Source organism: Vanacampus margaritifer, chromosome 2 (genome assembly GCF_051991255.1).
Source record: "Vanacampus margaritifer isolate UIUO_Vmar chromosome 2, RoL_Vmar_1.0, whole genome shotgun sequence".
NCBI lineage: Eukaryota > Metazoa > Chordata > Actinopteri > Syngnathiformes > Syngnathidae > Vanacampus > Vanacampus margaritifer.
Genome location: NC_135433.1, coordinates 38,721,035 through 38,738,955, shown reverse-complemented (window position 1 = coordinate 38,738,955; position 17,921 = coordinate 38,721,035). Strand labels below are relative to the sequence as shown.

The 17,921-nt window shown below is 40.7% G+C and overlaps 1 protein-coding gene across 1 annotated transcript; it reads left to right on the top strand.

Moving 5' to 3' along the window:
• The first annotated feature begins 1,105 nt into the window (after nt 1-1,105).
• On the top strand, nt 1,106-13,288 carry LOC144044751 (alpha-amylase-like). Its single transcript, XM_077559350.1, has 8 exons — nt 1,106-1,509; nt 7,169-7,513; nt 7,710-7,940; nt 8,883-9,016; nt 10,112-10,334; nt 10,427-10,548; nt 11,051-11,176; nt 13,027-13,288. The coding sequence occupies exons 1-8, from the start codon at nt 1,339-1,341 to the stop codon at nt 13,214-13,216; spliced, it is 1,542 nt and encodes a 513-aa protein (XP_077415476.1). The 5' UTR covers nt 1,106-1,338; the 3' UTR covers nt 13,217-13,288.
• Nucleotides 13,289-17,921: the final 4,633 nt, after the last annotated feature.

Below are 17,921 nucleotides of genomic sequence, written 5' to 3'. Positions count from 1 at the left end.
GTCTTGCACCTTTTTTCTAAAGACATGTTCAAATTCGCCATATGATCGCAGTAAGAAAACAACAACAACACGGAAACAGAGTGCGGCACCGCGCTTCCCCGTTGCCATGGTGACTCAACGAATTGGGGCTCCATTGTTGTGGTCTTTTTTAACTAGTGGCAACGCTAGGCGAAACAACTCTGCGTTGATATAACTACCTCAAATCAGTGGTGAGTTTCCTATCTCAGGTCACGTCAAATCGCTGTTGAGGGTTACTTGGTATTTGCTGAACATGCTTTGTGAAATTGACCCATGATGTACACCAGAGATGGACTACACTAAATTGACAGAATTTTAGGGGTGCATTCGGTTGAAAATGTAACTATTTAAGAGATTCAGAAACAGAGTCGGGCACTTCTCTCTCCCATTGCTTTCTCTCGTTGATGACGCCCACCTTTCACTTTCCGCATATTCTGCGAATGCTTGATGACACACAGCTTCGCAAAACCCGTCTGTACTCACCCAGATCGACTTTCTTCAGTTGATGCTTTGTCCTTGTATCTCTTCGAGGCTTCACGTCATTCTTCACTCACCGAAATGTGGCCATCGTCAACGAAAGGAAGCGATGAGAGACGGAAGTGCCGGGCTCTGTTCAAAATCAACCATTCTAAAATTCCCTCAGTAAAGTTTTCCGCAAAACCACATTTACTGATGAACAAAAAATTTAATTATCATGATTGGACACTTAAAAAAGTCTTGAGGGCCCCTGCCTGGAGTTAACCAGAACATAATTTCAATCATTTTAACCTTAGAGTCGCCATAAGTCGTCTCAAAAGTGTCTCAAAAGTGTCCGTTTATTCCCCCCTAACTAGAACGATTGGGAGTTCGAAGTTTGAAGTGGGGAGGAACTACTAAATAAAAAACATAGATATTTGATTCGACAATGTTTGGAAAAACTAAAAACAGTGACAATCCATGACAGCAACACTGAGTACAAGTCGTTGCCCTTGTTTGTTTGCACTGCTGACGCGCATGCACATCAACTGGCAGCCAAGTCATGGTTAAACATAGACAAATCTTTTACTTCACTAATGAAAGTACATTCACAGAAATAGGAGGTGATCTAACATGAATCATGATTCCGAGTTGACCAGCAGCAAAACCTAGGTTTGTTTTTGCCTGGTATTTTCGATCAAGATGACAGTCCCATTCAAAAGGGTGAGAAAGTAGGCAGCTGTCAAACCAGCCTGACACTATTTGCCAGCCTTCCCACTGGTTCCCCCGAGGGGGAGAAAAAGAGTACAAATATAAGCGCAACAGTTGCACTTGTGGGTTTTTACCAAATTTCCTCCAAAAAGCATGAAGTGGTTCATCGTGTGGACGCTGCTGTGGGGGCTCGTCGCCGCCCAGCACCATCCTCAGCTCCGACACGGCAGGACGGCCATCGTGCACCTCTTTGAGTGGCGCTGGGAGGACATCGCGGAGGAGTGCGAACGATTTCTGGGGCCCAACGGTTTTGGGGGAGTTCAGGTATAGCCCATGCTGATTTTTGCTAGTTTGGTAATGATTTGGTGCAAGACCATGGATTGTGCAAAGTGGTGATTATAATGGAAACTGGTGAGTTGAGCCATATGGTGCATGTGACCATACTTAAAAAAAAAAAGTTTAGCAATTTTTTTTTACTAGCATAGCTAGAAATTATCCACATCATTTCTAGCTATGCTGTTTATTTCTATTGGGCAAGTTGGATGTTATCATCACAAACTGCTGAGAGCTGCATTAATCATGAGAAGTACAATGCACATGTGTATGTGCCTCTGGATTTTGCAGATGAATTCATATTCCACAAACACAATATTAATCAGAATACCGTGTTTAGACTAGTGGGGGCCCATAGAACATATTATTTAGAGGAACTTTTGGGGGTTTGACTTCCCTTTTTATTTTGAGCACTAACCTACAGTAGTCTATGCAATTATTCTCAACTAGTGCTGCTACAAACAACTATTTTGATAATCAACTAGACTTTACAAGTATTCACAATTAGGCAACTAACCGGATCATATGCAAATTGGAGCCTATCACACCAGCAAACAGCTGCTCCTATAAAGCCATCATTTGGCTTTGGTCACAGCCATACTTTGCAATGACAACAAATAAAAGATGAAGCAAATTAAATTGAAGGCGATACGGTGGCCTTAACATTTTTAGCTGTATATGTTCAGTGTATTTTAAAATGGAACCAACAACTACTAGTTACACAATGTACACTTGCACCTTGGCCTACCGGGATATATAGGTGTTTATTTAAAATGAACTATCATTGTCAAAAGTGGCAATGGTATTGGTATCTGGGACTACTCTGGAGCTGAGTACTCCCCAACATCCCCAACGTGGAATTTTCTTACCAGCATGTAATCTTGCACATATAACAGGCAGCGCTATCTGTACAGGGTTAGGGTTAGGAAACCCAGAACAGGAGAGAAAATTAGTTAGAAAATCATCAGCATACATAAGATGATTTGCCAGGATGTTACCTCTCATACATCCTGTGATGAGATAAATCATCAATGTACACATTAGATAAACCAGGTAATTGTACTGTTGGTCATTCCTCTTTTTAGAACAGCTTATGACGGTCTACCCGATCAAAGGGCTTTAGTTTTGAGGCAGCAATAATACCAATTAAACAGAGGAGTTCTGCCTTCTATACATGACGACCATTTCCTTCAGAGCATCAATACGTAAATCAGTACCATGCTTAACCTTAAAGGCAAACTGTTACATTTGTGCTTGAAAATGAAAATGTACAAAAGCTAAACCTCGCTTAGTGACACAAAAATGCTATAAATTGTCACCAAAATTCACATGCACATCTTAACTCATGTCAATTTAATCTTCTGAAAATATCAAAAAAAATTCTCACCATATGGTACGCTCACAAGTTTACATACCCCTAACAGAGGTAGCACAACTGTTTGTATAATTTAAACGCATTAAAGGGGAAGTAACCCCCCCCCCCCCAATTGATTGACATTAACTCTTTGACTGCCAAGCGTTTTCAGAAAAGGGATGCTGTGAGTGCCAGCCGATTTAAGCATTTTGACTGATCTTTCAAGGTCCACAGAAAATGTTGTGTTTGGACTATGGAAACACACATACTACCAAATGAAAGATTGAACTCTCATCTTGCATCAGAAAAAAAAGTTAGTTTCTACCTTATTCCGTTTTTCAGTAATCAATAATAGAAAATGGTTAGTTTCACCCAAATGCTCTGTTTTGAAACAAAATACGGAGAAATCAAGCTTTTTGTGAAACGATATTATTTCATGCACTCTAGTGAATTTGACACCTTTTTTTTCCCATGAATGATGCCACAAACACCTAAATAGTGCTTTACTTCTGTAAAACACTACCACCAACAATGGAAAAAGTGTTTTTTGATAGCAACATACGTTTATTACATTCAACAGTGTAACAATTTGACAAAACAATTTCGCAAACTATTTACAAATGTGTGCAACTGTGGTACTATTTACAATTATGTGGATGTTTCAAATACAGTTTTTCTTTTTGTAACACTCCCCTGCGTGCAATAGTGATGGGAATTCCAGCTCTTTTTAGGGAACCGGTTCTTTTGGTTCGGTTCACTAAAAAGAGCCGGCTTTTTCGGCTCCCAAATGGCTCTTTAGATTTTTTGTCGCTTAAATAAATATATTACCAACAATAATTTAAAACTATGCGCAATATGAATTACTAATGTGAAAAAATTGCACTATATCAAATGTTTGTTGTATAAAAAACACTTTTATTTATAAACTCGACTATAAACTCAAATAGAAAAAACAAACAAACAAATTAGAACAAACATTTAACTATTTAAAAATGAACATAAATAAGGTTTAACAATAACAATTTTCAAATGAAACAACAGACAAACAGAATCGCAGAGCAAAATATAAATTAAAATGTGTAAAATAAAAATAAAAGAAAAAATCTGCATCCAGAAAACAGTGTTCTTCAGTCTAGATTTACATTCAGAAATGCCAAGTGCCTCAACTTTGAGGGGCTGATCCTATTTCTTCTCTCCGTTAATATCTGTCCTGCTTTTGAGAAGATTCTTTCAGGTGGGACTGAAGTGGCAACAATGCACACTAGAGCCTCCCCGATATGAAGTTTTAGTCTTGCAGACTTTACACTCTGCCTTAGTTTTGTCAGTTGTTGTATTGAAATGTGTCCATATATTGCTGCGTTTTCTCTTGTCACTCATTTTTTAACTGTTTTTTTTTACCTTTCCGTTTATACAAGCGCTCTCCTCCTCTCTCTCGTCTTCTCCCTCCCGTTCGCGTTCGAGTGTGTGTGACTGCTTGCAGCGTGCTGTCGTGTGCCCCTCCCCCCTTTTGCTGCTCAGCGCTGAGCGCAGACACAGAGACGTCACACACACATACTCACCAATCAAATGCTGCTTTAGAGAGAAAAAAAAGAGAGAGAGAAAAAAAAAAGCGGCTCCCAGTCAGGAGCCGGCACCCGTCGTTCACGTCAAAGATCCGGCTCTCAGAGCCGGTTCGTTCGTGACCGACACATCACTAGCGTGCAAGGGGACGCAGCAGGATTTGCACAACAGATTAGTTTCACTGCAATTGCCCCTTCGCGTGCAGACGCTACACTTTCTTGCCGGCCGTTTTTTCCGGGGAATAGCAAGTATATACTGCAGTGTGTGTTTGGCCATGTTGCCATCAAGTCTACTCTCAGGATCATGATACGGTGACGTTTACGGTGGTGTTACGTCTGGCTTCCTCATTGTCCTTCAGTTCCTATATACCGGGTAGTTGATCCATCTTATCGCTCCATTCATGGTGGCATCGTAGTCCAGAACCAGTGTCTTCTCTGTGATCAGACTGTACCCACTCCTCCGATGAATATGCATTGGACTCGCATTGGTCCGATTGAACGTCCGCCTGTGCAGAAGTGCTCGGTTGTGCTCCGCGTTTTCCGGCGTTAGCATCGCTAGCCGGTGAGGCTTTATGACGTGGTCATAGCCGCCGCGTCAACGCTTCCAACTTCGGCGTCAACCTCGTAGTCACCATCATCATCATCGTCGTCATCAATGTACTCTTTAGCATTGGTCGATGCTTTTCGTCTTTGAAAAAAATGCTCAAGCGTGAGCTGCTTGCAACTGGTCGCCATTTTCGCTTCCTCAGACATTCTCTCCACAACACTCTAGCTCCGCCTCACATCTTCTACTGACGCCTACCCAATCTTGTCCAAAGAGAGTCATCGCTGCCATCTAGGGGCCAAAAATAGTCATTATACTAACTAGATCTGCTTGATACTTTCAGCACAGCTGGCCAAGGCTTTCCTCCACCCGTTTAAAAAAAAAACAAAAAAACATAGAGAACGTCTTTTAACGTCTTTGGCAGTCAAAGAGTTAATATGTCAAAAAAAAAAAGTTCTATGCAGCCCACAAGTCTAATTCTGGTGTTTTGGTTTATATTGCATTAATAGAACATGAGTTAAGCAGCAAAATCCAGCAGATTTTATCAATATCAGTAGGATAGTTTGACTACTATAACAATCTGGCTGCAGAGGCAAAAGTGCGATATGAACATAAATTGGATGTAAAAAGAACAGCCAAGAGTCACTTTTACATTATTAGTCGACACTTAATATTCGATACAAAGAGTAGGATTTTAGCATCAATAATTTCAGCGATTTGGACGATTAGAGTAATGTGTCGCCTATTTTTATTTCGTTAAAGGTATAGCCTGAAGGATTTGTTTTGGCCTGTCCGGGATGTTTCTGAGACTCAACGTTTTCCTTCCAGCCAAACCACGGTGTCAAGCTACTATCAGTGGCATATTGTCACCCTCTTAAAATAATTAATTCGTCATTTTTTGGGGGAGGGGGGGGGGCAATTTTTTTTTGTGCTTAAATCATCTCCTCATGATACAAATTGTAAAAATGTTTGTTTCCTGACAAATCTGAAAAAATGACTTAGGCAATTATTTAAAGGCGTCGATTTGCAAATTTCGCCATGCAATCCCCCGCTCCTGATTGGTAAACTGGTTTCACGCTTATTCCTGGTTGGCTGCTGTCCTCGTCTTCCTCAAGCGTCAGTTTTGACTGTTGTGTTTACAAATAGAGTGTGATCCTTTGGGGTGGGGGGTTTCAGAGTGGAAGTCAATTCTAGACACTTTTTATACACTCTCTGGAGAAAATATATTTTGAATCTAGTATTGATAGATTAGTTGCCAATAATGCAAGGCACCACTGTATTTCTATTGTGTAACGTGGTGTTTACCAAGAGAAGCAATGACAGACACAGACAGACAATTTTTTATTCTCTAAACACCACAAAATGGATTTGAAATGAAACCAACAAAATGTGCTTTGACTGCAGACTTTCAACTTTGATTGGACACATTTATATCAAAATCAGGTGAACGGTGAAGCAGTTTGTGTACATGCTGCCAGCATTGTAAAGGACCAAAAGTAAATGGGACAAATTAACAATAACAAATCAAACTTCCACTATTTAATACTTGGTTGCAAAATGTTCTGCAGTCGCAAAAGGCAAATCCAGCTGATGCTGGAATTTGTTACCGGTTATGCTCTGCCAGCCAGGCATAGTCTTCCGGTCCTGCTTGTGCTGGGGCAATTTCCCTACAGCAGGGGTGCTCAAGTTCGGTCCTCGAGAGCCCCTATCCAGCCTGAGCATGATCAGGATCGTTATCAGGCTTCTGCAAAGCTTGCTGATTAGCTGATCATTAGATTCAGCTGTGCTGCAGGAGGCAAACATGGAAAACAGGCTGGATAGGGGATCCGAGGACCGGACTTGAGCACCCCTGCCCTAGAGTGTTGTCTGAATTCAGCAAGTGAAATAAATACTCAGTTTTGGTGATTACCTTGGTCATTGGCAACATTCCATTTCTTTGCTTTCAAAAACTCTTACTTTCGCAGTATGCTTTGGGTCATTGTCCATCTACGCTGTAAGTGTCATTCTATGAGTTCTGATGCATTTGCTTGAAGAACTTCCAAATTCATCCAGCTATTTTTGTCAGCAGTCACATCATCAATAAATGGAAGGGAACCAGTTTCATTGGTAGCGATACATGCGCACCTGACCATAGAACAGTTGGGCAGCCCATTGATTGTACAATCATCATTTCCTTCCCGTATGCTTGCTTAGATCTCGCCTCCCAACGAGCACATTGTGTTGAACGATCCCTGGAGGCCGTGGTGGCAGAGATACCAGCCGGTGGGATACAAACTGTGTTCCAGGTCCGGCACTGAGCAGGAGCTGCGAGACATGGTGACGAGGTGCAACAACGTCGGGGTCAACATCTACGTGGACGCCGTCATCAACCACATGTGCGGGTCGGCCGGCGGCGAGGGGAAACACTCGTCGTGCGGGACATGGTTCAGCGCCAGCACCAAGAACTTCCCCGACGTTCCTTACAGCAGCTGGGACTTCAACGACCACAAATGCAGGACGGGCAGCGGTGAAATTGAGAACTACTGGGATGCAAATCAGGTACGCTGTATCAAATTTTCCAACAAAGTGAGCTCTATGTTTGTGCTGAATAACTGAACTACTGAATATGTTTATTTATGTAACATGGGTTTTTGTTTGTGGACATGCTAGACATGCAGCCTGAATCCTAATGGTCAACTAAAGTCCATAATGACTAGCCTGAGATCATTTGAAAAGGATTAATTTCCTCCTCCAGGTGCGCGACTGTCGGCTGGTGGGCCTCCTGGACCTCGCCCTGGAGAAGAACTACGTGCGGGACAAGGTGGCCGAGTTCATGAACGCGCTAATCGACCTGGGCGTGGCCGGGTTCCGGGTGGACGCCTGTAAGCACATGTGGCCCGGCGACCTGGCCGCTGTCTACGGCCGCCTGCACAACCTCAGCTCCAAGTGGTTTGGCGAAGGCTCCAGACCCTTCATTTACCAGGAGGTACTCAAGACTCCACCAAGACGACTTTATTTTAACTTATAGACTGGATTTACATGGTTCAAGTGACAATTCCAATTTGTTTTTTCAAATTTGTGTGGCAAACTTGGGCGTTAATTGGGGAAAAAAATGGATGGAATTACGATTGGATCAGGCCTCTTCAAAGGTGGAAAAAGTAATACAGTAAACTGCTCATTTGACTGCAATGTCAACATAACGATTGGATGTAGGTTTGCAGGCTACCCCTGTCAGTTAAAATCTACCGGTTGGTGACGGATACACACTGGCATCTGGCCTACCACAAATAAACATTTCATAAGCACTTGCTTTAACTTTAAACTGAAACAAAAGCATAGACAACTAACTGCGGTCTTGAGACGAAATGATCTGAACAGAAGTCATATCAAGGTCAGAGATCTGCACTTGTAAAATCAAAACCCCTTTGAGGATTACTCATCCATTAATAAATGTTAAACAATCTATTGCTACATTTTGAAAAAATCTGTCGTTAAATATGAGAATATTTTTGTCCCAGGTCAAAATTGACACATAGTGTTTGCTATATTTTACATTATTTACTTCCACGTTCACTTCACTGCTTGATGCGGACATTTGTGGAATGAGCTGTCATGTGGGTATATGCACATTTCATGCGTTCTGTCAATGTATAGTGTCATCGCAGACATGTGTCACATTTTAATGTACATAGAAAAAGAGACATGCTATGTAAATCCAGTTTTAGATCAAACAAGCAGTGAGCAAACAAACTGCCGCCTTTGAAGCTAATTTGCATTTTAACACGACTGCAAAAGTCCCCAACTGGAGAACTAAATATAAACACATTTTCGGGGTAAAAAAACTGAAGTAACGGTTGTGGGAATGGAAGATGTGTTCGAATTCAAACACCGTGTAGTTGATACAAACTATTTATCCTCTGGCCCTCAGGTTATTGACCTTGGAGGTGAGCCCATCTCATCTCAAGAGTACTCCAACCTGGGACGAGTGACCGAGTTCAAATACAGCGCAAAACTGGGAAACGTCTTCCGGAAATCGCACGGCGAGAAGTTGTGCTACACGAGGTACACCACAGTCAGGCAGTTTGGGAATTACACTTTGTACAGTATATACAAGGGTGGTCCCCACTTTACAACGTTCCGAGGTTAAGAAAGGTGTAAGAAAATGTGGCTACGCATGATCATGAAGATACATTCAGTTACGGCCATAATTAATGTCTTTAATTGGATTGTTTTATATTTATGGCTTAGAACTTTTTTTCATACAAATAATATTGTGTATATACACAGCAAAATCACAAGATTAACACTGACAGTGTTAAATCTAACACGAGAAAAGTGTTTATACCGTATGTGTCCACACCATCGAGATTAAATCTGACACTTTTCAAAGTGTTACTTTTTTCACTTAACCAGTGCAACACCGTATAGCATTAGAAATCTAAATTGGTAAACACTTAGTAGTGTTGAAAGTGCTCTACACTAGTGTCAGTGTTAAACATTTAACTCAAACAACACTTTACTCTAGTAAATGTCACATTTATAGAGTGTTATCCCTCCTTCCAAAACTGAGGGTTCAGTATCTTGCTCACGGATAATTTGACATAGTCACACCGGCCTGGGAATCAAACTCACGTTCTCAGGGTTGTGAGACGACTGCTCTATCACTGATCCACGCCACCCTGACAACAAAAACTGGCTGTATCACTGTTGAAATGTTGACAGAAAAAAAGAGAGAATGATTTTCATAAAAAAATATTTACTTTAATTATGACTTTTCTGCAAACTACAGGGTGTTCAGTCTTGTGTAAAAATTCTGGTTATATCACCACCACAGGAACAGAACTCTGTATTAAACCTGAGATCTGCCTGTAGTGTTACATGATAAGCCATGAGGCAGTCCTCAGTTTAGGATGGTCCAGAAATATGTGGTTTTGAGGATACGAACACCGCGCAATGAATGATTGTCCGCAAAGGCGTAAGAATGCATCAGCTACTGCTGTAATTACTGATTTACATTGAATTTATGGCCGAAAAGTGTTTTTCATACAAATACTTTGTCTTTTTTTCTTTTTTTTTTCGGGGAGAAATACTTTGTGTCATAATGACAAGGACCACCTGTAACTCCCCATAAATATCATTTGCGTTTTTCATGTGCAGAAACTGGGGAGAGGGATGGGCATTCATGCCCAGCGGCAATGCCGTTGTTTTTGTTGACAACCACGATAACCAGCGGGGCCACGGCGCAGGCGGTGCGTCCGTGATCACCTTCTGGGATCCAAGGCTTTACAAGATGGCCATGGGGTACATGTTGGCCCACCCTTACGGCGTAACCAGGGTCATGTCGAGCTTCCGTTGGAACCGCCACATTGTCAATGGAAAGGTTCTCACTGGTCAACTCTGACAATCATTTCGCTGCATCGCTGTTAATCCATCCTCCGATGGATTCATGTTTTACTCTGGTCGCGTTCTCAGGATCAGAACGATTGGATGGGACCCCCGAGTCATAGTAACGGAAGCACCAAGTCTGTTCCCATCAACCCCAATCAGACCTGCGGGGATGGATGGGTGTGTGAGCACAGATGGCGTCAGATCAAGTGAGGATATTCTGGATTTTTTGCTTTTTTTTGTGTTGCTTCTCCAAGATGACTGATTGCTTTAGTCTGTGTTTGCTCTTTATAAGTAGTGTTTTTCCGACACCGATACTGGTATCGGCATAGGCCCCGATACTGCATTAAAACAGTGGTATCGGTGAGTACGAACAACTAACATGCCGATACCATTAATTCTGACTCTAATATAGGACTTTGAATGCAGCATCTTGTGTCTTGCTCATGCACAACATTCACTGATTTGTGACATGTTCACTGCATGCCGAGCTGAGATATCCTATTGGCCCTTGAATGCTCTGAACCAATGGCAGGACAGCCTTTTCATGTTGAGAAAAAAAACAACAACTCAGGTATCGTTATGGTATCGGCATCGGCTGATACTGCAAAGCTGGGTATTGGTATTGGGGGCCAAAGAATGGTATCAGAACAACACTTTTTATATGCAAAACGTGGGGCATGATAACTTCTCTCTGTCAAATCCTTTCAGGAACATGGTCATTTTCCGCAATGTTGTCAACGGACAGCCTCATAGCAACTGGTGGGACAACCAAGGTAACCAGGTCGCCTTTGGCCGCGGCAATCGTGGTTTCATCGTCTTTAACAATGACAACTGGTGAGCAGCTCAAATGACTGACATTTGACTGAATATTCATGAGTGCATGTCTCAAGTGTCTCTAATTCAGTGTTGGGAACGTTACTATATAAAAGCAATTTGACTCATCACCTGTTCAAAAAGTAACTGAGTTAGAAATTACTTCATACTGTCAAATGCAATCATGCCATCTAGTGGCAGAAAAATGTCCTCAACACAAATCAATATCAGACCTGTTTTTACATTACAGTACATCTGTTTAATTTTAACTTACTTTTATGAATTATGAAATTACTTTATCTATCAATGACTAAAAGATGCAGCCACATTTCTATTAATTTAACTTTTTTTTCCCTCCACTTTTATGTTAGCAAGAGTGTGAAACCTAGAAAAAAAATATGTTATTGTACATTTAGAACAGATATAAAATTTGCAAGTAACCGTGAGGGTCGGTCGCATTTATTTCAGACATTGACTTTGTTGTTTGTTATTTTAAGGATCCAGGGGTGTATTTCACAAAGCAGGTTTAGTTACTTAGAACCCTGGGTCAAGAAACCCTGAAATCTGGGAAACTCTGCGTCTTCCGTTTCAGAGGGAGGGAGGTAACTGAAACCAGAGAAAAGAGGTGTCTCTAGTCTGTTTCATAAAAAGAGGTCATTTAAGCTCTCGGTCAGTTAGCATAGCAACATTGTCCATGAATCAAACGTAGTCGGTGGCAGGTTTTTCACAATGAACCTCGAGGTTTTCCCTGTCCCCGCCTCCTGCCACACACGACATTTTATTTCCTCATTCATAAAGTCCGCTGTTGCGAATTTTTGCGTAAATACGCTTATAGTCTATAGCGTAAAGTCCACTTTTGACACGAACACGGCATGTCCTTTTGACAATGACCCTATTGATGAAAGTGCCGCAGGGAATTAAATATTCGTCGCGAGATTGTTATCAGACCTCGCACAGATATGCTGGCATTTCCGGACAGTTATCTTTTTTAACTGTACCGTTTCACGTCACAGTCCATCATCTACATACACAACTTAATCCGTCCTTACATTTGCAACATTACTGGCGCCGTAGTCATGCGCTCTCATCACAGCATATATTGTGTATTGTGCTGCGCTTTTTTCTTTATAACCGTTTGAATAACATTTTTAGATTTAAGTCTTAAGTCAAGTGCGCTTCTCCCCCGCAGGATTGCACCTAAATGAAATGAACTAATGAGCTACAATTCAACAGGATTCCCCTATAATATTATTGTGATTGCAAAGGACAACATTTAAATGTACGCATTGACCCGAGCAGCAACGTTCTCCCACGCCGCCTTCCTCTACGGGGAGCCGCTACGGTGTGGCACTTTTTTTTGTAAAGACATGTTCAAATTCGCCATATGATCGCAGAAAGATTTTCAGTTGAGAGAGGTAAAACAACAACAACAGGGAAACAGAAGACGGCGCCGCGCACTGCGCTTCCTGTTGCCATGGTGACTCAATGAATTGGGGCTCCAATGATGTGGTCTTTTTAGTGTAGTGGCAACGCCAGGTGAAACTACACTGCGTTGATATAACTACCTTAAATCAGCTGTCCTGGAACCGAAAACGCAGAGTTTCCTCTCTCAGTGTTTGTCAACTCGCTGTTCAGGGTTAGTCTCTGTGTTGTTGAACATGCTTTGTGAAATGGCCCCAGGTCTCACGAGCATACAGCCAGATGCTAAACACACTTCCGAGTATTTAAATTTCGATCCCTTAGCTAATGTCTTTATTGTTCTATACTGTATTGAAACCTAACAAAGAATCATATGTTTTCTCTACCCTACGACTGATTGCAGTCACTTGCGTTGCACACTTGAAACAGCAGCTTTTGTCTTTTATCTTTAGGGACCTGGACGTGACCTTGAACACTGGCATGCCCGGCGGCACCTACTGCGACATCATCTCCGGCCAAAAGGAGGGCGACAGGTGCACAGGAAAGCAGATCCACGTGGGCGATGATGGTCGCGCCCAATTCCGGATCAGCACCCGAGACGAGGACCCCTTTGTGGCAATTCACGCTGAATCCAAACTGTAAACACTCGCTATGTTGAACCAAATATCATGAGCTATGAACAAAAGGTGCCATTAAAGGGGCTTTGTGGTGAAAGGCTCTCTTCTGCTGTCTTTTCATTTTCTGTTTTTCTAACATGATTTTATGTTAGTAAAGGTCTTCACTGTTATGGAGGGCGACAAGGCAGTCTGGTGCCTTTCTGTGTTGCATTACTATTCTTTCATTTGTTTTCTTGTGGTACTTCGGTTTCTAGTCTTAAAGTCATGTATGGTTGAATCTATGGCAGAGTTCTTCCAAGCTTGCTATCGTTCCATTTGGCAAGTAGGCGGCTGTGGAGGGGCTTAAATGGTGAGGGTGCTGACTATCATTTTAATCAGGCATTGCAAAATCGGCATACAAGCAGCAGGCCTGGGTGAATTGTAGTGTGCCTTATCATATCAAAAAATGTCTCTTATGTTCTATTCCGTGGTTATGGACATCAGGTCCAAGACGACAACGGTGCTGTTGTTAATCTCCACCGGAAAGCAACCTTGTTACTACGAGGCACTGGAGAACGAAAGGTGTGTCTGATTAGATCTATTCACACACTACATACAGCAAATATGTACAGTGGTGGTGGGATGTCAACTATAAATCCACGTGGAGTGGAGAAGTGTTAAAATTTGCATTTCTTCTACTGTCAGACATTTCCTTGATCAGGTGAACGTCCTGGGTGAACCCACGGTGGCCCGCCAATGTCCTTCCTGCACTTCCCTCATCCACTGAGGACTTCCTGTCATCACTGTGTCACAGACGAGAGCTCAGCACCAGTTTCGGGGCAGCAAATGGGTAGCTGGGGGGGGTTGGTCGGGTAGTAGTAGTGATGAGACGGCTCTCTCTTCCCTTCTCCTTCATCTCTTATCCTATAACACCCCTACCTTCATTGCGCTGTGGATTGAGTGGCAGTGTCCACAGTTCAGACAGCAAAAAAGGTGATGCTTTGCCATAAGCTTCATCTCATCTCTGTTGTCATGACAACGTGACTTGCGAGCAGGAGAAAGAAAGAAGATATTTGACTCCATTGCCTCCTGGAGATATGGATGTTGAATGTGGCTTTTTGAGGGGAAATATAGATAAATAAGAGACATCAGGATCCTATTGGTCAGGAATACTGTAGATGTGATGTATCTATATGCGGGTGGGTGCCATGTTAATGCGCATATTATTGGTTAGGAGAAGTGAATTGCAAGTCTTCGATCATCGATATCAAGCCATGAAGCCCGAAACCGATGACCAACATGATACACCACACACTGAAAGATGGATGATCCTCACCCCAAACCAGAACTCTTACACGATCAATCAAGTGTTGTACACAGACAAACCCATGAGAAGCAGCAATGTGTCATCAGTTATTTAGTTACATAAAAGAAGAAGAGGAACCAAGCCGCCACTATTTGGTCGTTTCCATTTTCTTCAGTCAAATCATTTTCTGGTTGGCTGTCATTCAATTCCACATCGTAGGTGTTGAATTTTATTTATTTATTTATTCATTTATTGTAATTCACTGATTTCCGGAACCATCGGCAAAACAATGATTCAGGCTCCTTTCTGTGTTTACCAGGCTTTAAATGGGGTGCAAAGGACTCTTGAATTGCCTTGCATTTTAGAGTTCATATTTAAAAACTTACTAACTTTTGTTTTGTAGGTATGATCATTCCTGGTAAAAATGGACATCAGGTAGTATATGGGCATCAGAGTGAAAAACCTGTCCCAATAAGACCCGATGAATTATAAAAACAAAAACGTCCCAATAGGACCCTATGAATAAAAAACAAACAAACAACTAAAACATCCCAATAGGACCCTATGGACAAAAAAAAGTACCAATAGGACCCTATAAATTAAAGAAAAAAACCCATCCTAATAGGATCCTATGAATAAAAAATAAAATAAAAACATCCCAGTAGATCCTATGAATTTTTTTTTAAACTAAATCGGCCCACAAAGTCAGTTTCACTGAAATTGGTAGGTAGGTCTATAATGAATAGGCCCATAAAAAAAAAAAACAATCATGAACCCAACGAAGACAACAGAGGTCTGCCATTTTGTCCTCTAAGTGGACATTTTAGGGCCATTTTCAGGGGTCCATCAAAAAGAAACTTGCCCAAAAGATTTTGTATGCTCATTTTCTTCCAATGAAAATTTTACAATTCCTGCATGCAAGCACACGCATCCTAGTGAAAATGCACTATTTATAACAATATATTGTAAATCATAGCCACACAAATAGACGCTTATTAAAACAAGACAATTTATTGCTTCTTCTAAATCTAATAATAACACAGTTGAAGTTAGCATGTTGGCTTGGCCCACGACAAGCATTTCAGTTCCTCATGTAGCCCTTTTGGAACATTAATTGGCTGGACCTGGTTCACATGATCTAAAAACTGCAAAGAAAGGACAACAGGACAAACACTAGACAATCTTCAGCTCCTAAATTATTAACGCTACCTGCCAATCACAGCCCACCACCATCTCCACATCGTGGCCCAGCTGCTGTAGCTTCCGATTAGCCGCGAAGATGTCAAGCAATGCTGGCTGAGCTCTTTGGCGCTGTCATCCATCCCTGATGCTTGGTGACACAGCCGTTAGGCGTCCTGTTTCATATTTCATATTGTGCACGACACCTGCCCATCACCTCACTGGGAGATTATATATATATATCTATATAGTGGAATTAAGTGTCTCTGTTTGCATTTAGTCTAGTAAACACAATAAAAGTGTCTAAGCTAGTTTCACTTGGTGTTACATTATTTATTTTGATGCATAGAAATATTTGAATTAAATTATTATTATTATCCTGATGTAAGAAATACTTTATCTTATACTCTGGCATTTATTAAAATTATGCATAGCCCTGTTTTACTGCCACTTCTCTCTCTTGACTCTTTTGTGATTAAGGACTATGCAAATGAATTTGACATGCGATGGGCCGCTTCTGGCCCCCAGGAGTGAGTTTGATCATTGCTACCAAAGTGAAACCACAATGACAGGTGGGTGACTCTAAATTGTGCAGTTTTAGAAATTTCTTATTTGCATGTGGGTGGTGAAAGTTTAATGTCTCACAATTATTTAGACTTGTGCCCATCACATTTATAGGAAGTAAAACCGAGAAGTAAAAGTATTTTCTAGATCATTCCAAAATTGTTCAATTGGGTTATTTCAGACCAAACTCAATCAAGCTTAGCTTTACAGTTCAGCCCACCCCAACAAACAGTTGGGAAGCAGTCAGTGGTACATTACTGCCCTCAAAGAAGTTGCTTAATCAGCCACAGGGGGGCAGTGTTGTAACGGGGACTGTCACATGCTTTTTTTGCTCTGTGAATCCTTTCCATCAACACATGAAAGTCAGAAAAGATTCAACTGCTGTATTTAAAAAAAAAAAAGAAGAAGAAAAAAAGCATCCAAAAGTTACATCTGATTTTTGACAACTGACTTGTATTTGGGAAAAGAAAAATACACAAAACTGCTATTTTTGTATTAATGAAGTAAGCCCAGGCTAAAACTTTACACAATAAAAAATATAATAAGAAATAAGATTTACCTTTATGATATTGAATGTGGATGGACTCAGGCGTTTGCCTCACTTTAGGCTTACCACAAAGGCATATTCACCATGACAACACTTTTGCAGACGCAGAAAAACATAGTTTCAGTTTCATCTATAGCAAAACGGAAACAAGGAAATTAACCTTATGCAAATAATATTTTGTATTCATTTAAGCGGAAAAAAAACCTGACTTTACAATGATAATGCTCACTTTTGATTGATAGTATGTTTCTACTACTACTACCTTAGCAGCAGAAACTTGTTCAAAAGAATAAAATAAGAAATGCAGAAAAGCTAAAAAAAGAAATACATGATATGAAATTTGAAAAGTCAATGAAAAAAATGTAACTGTACTTTTAAAAACTAAAAGATGTGGTGTAAAAACTTTAAAAAAAAATAAATAAAAAATAAAAAACAAAACAAAAAATACATTTAAAAATACAAATTAAAAAACAGAAATAAAGATTTTTTTAAATTGAAATGACTAAATATTTGATTTATTTGGAGCGAATAAAATAAAAAGTGCAGTGTAAAAATATGTTAAAAATACCATACATACAATAAGAATACTTCTAAATAATAAAACATTAACAATTATGATGAATGCATCGTTTAAAATAAAATTGTGAATGTTGAGCGTTAGTTAATTAAAATTAAAAAAAGAACAAATTGTTGAAAATAGAAATGCATATAGTAATAAAAAATAGAAAAAGAATAGAATAATTTACAATCTTTTTTTCCCCCAATTGAAGTGACAATACTATTAGTTTAAAAAAAAAAGATGCAGTGTCGAAAATGTCAGTAAAAAGAAATACGAGAAATTTTAAAATGGACAAAAATAACCCAAGTTGTAAAAGAAAACCATGAAGGCAACACTCATTGAAAAACAAAAGAATCCTAATCTCACATTCTACCAAAGTAACTATTGAAGACGGCACATGTTAAACCCTGGCGACACCTTTACTGTCCTTGCGGTGGGCTACTTCTTGGTGCTACCCCCCACTGTCAGATAACAGAGCAGCATACAGAGCAACACGAAGCCTGTGCACATGTATTTATTCTTTAATGATATCCTTGCACGGCTAAGTCCTCTTTAATAGTCCGCACCCCGCTGAGAAAACACCGTAGAGTCCCCTC

Excerpts from the sequence above, each read along its gene's own strand:
- LOC144044751 (XM_077559350.1), top strand. The coding sequence starts at position 1,339 with ATGAAGTGGTTCATCGTGTGGACGCTGCTGTGGGGGCTCGTCGCCGCC. Across the intron at positions 1,510-7,168 it reads ACGGTTTTGGGGGAGTTCAG|ATCTCGCCTCCCAACGAGCA; the intron begins GTATAGCCCATG and ends ATGCTTGCTTAG. Across the intron at positions 10,335-10,426 it reads GCCACATTGTCAATGGAAAG|GATCAGAACGATTGGATGGG; the intron begins GTTCTCACTGGT and ends TCGCGTTCTCAG.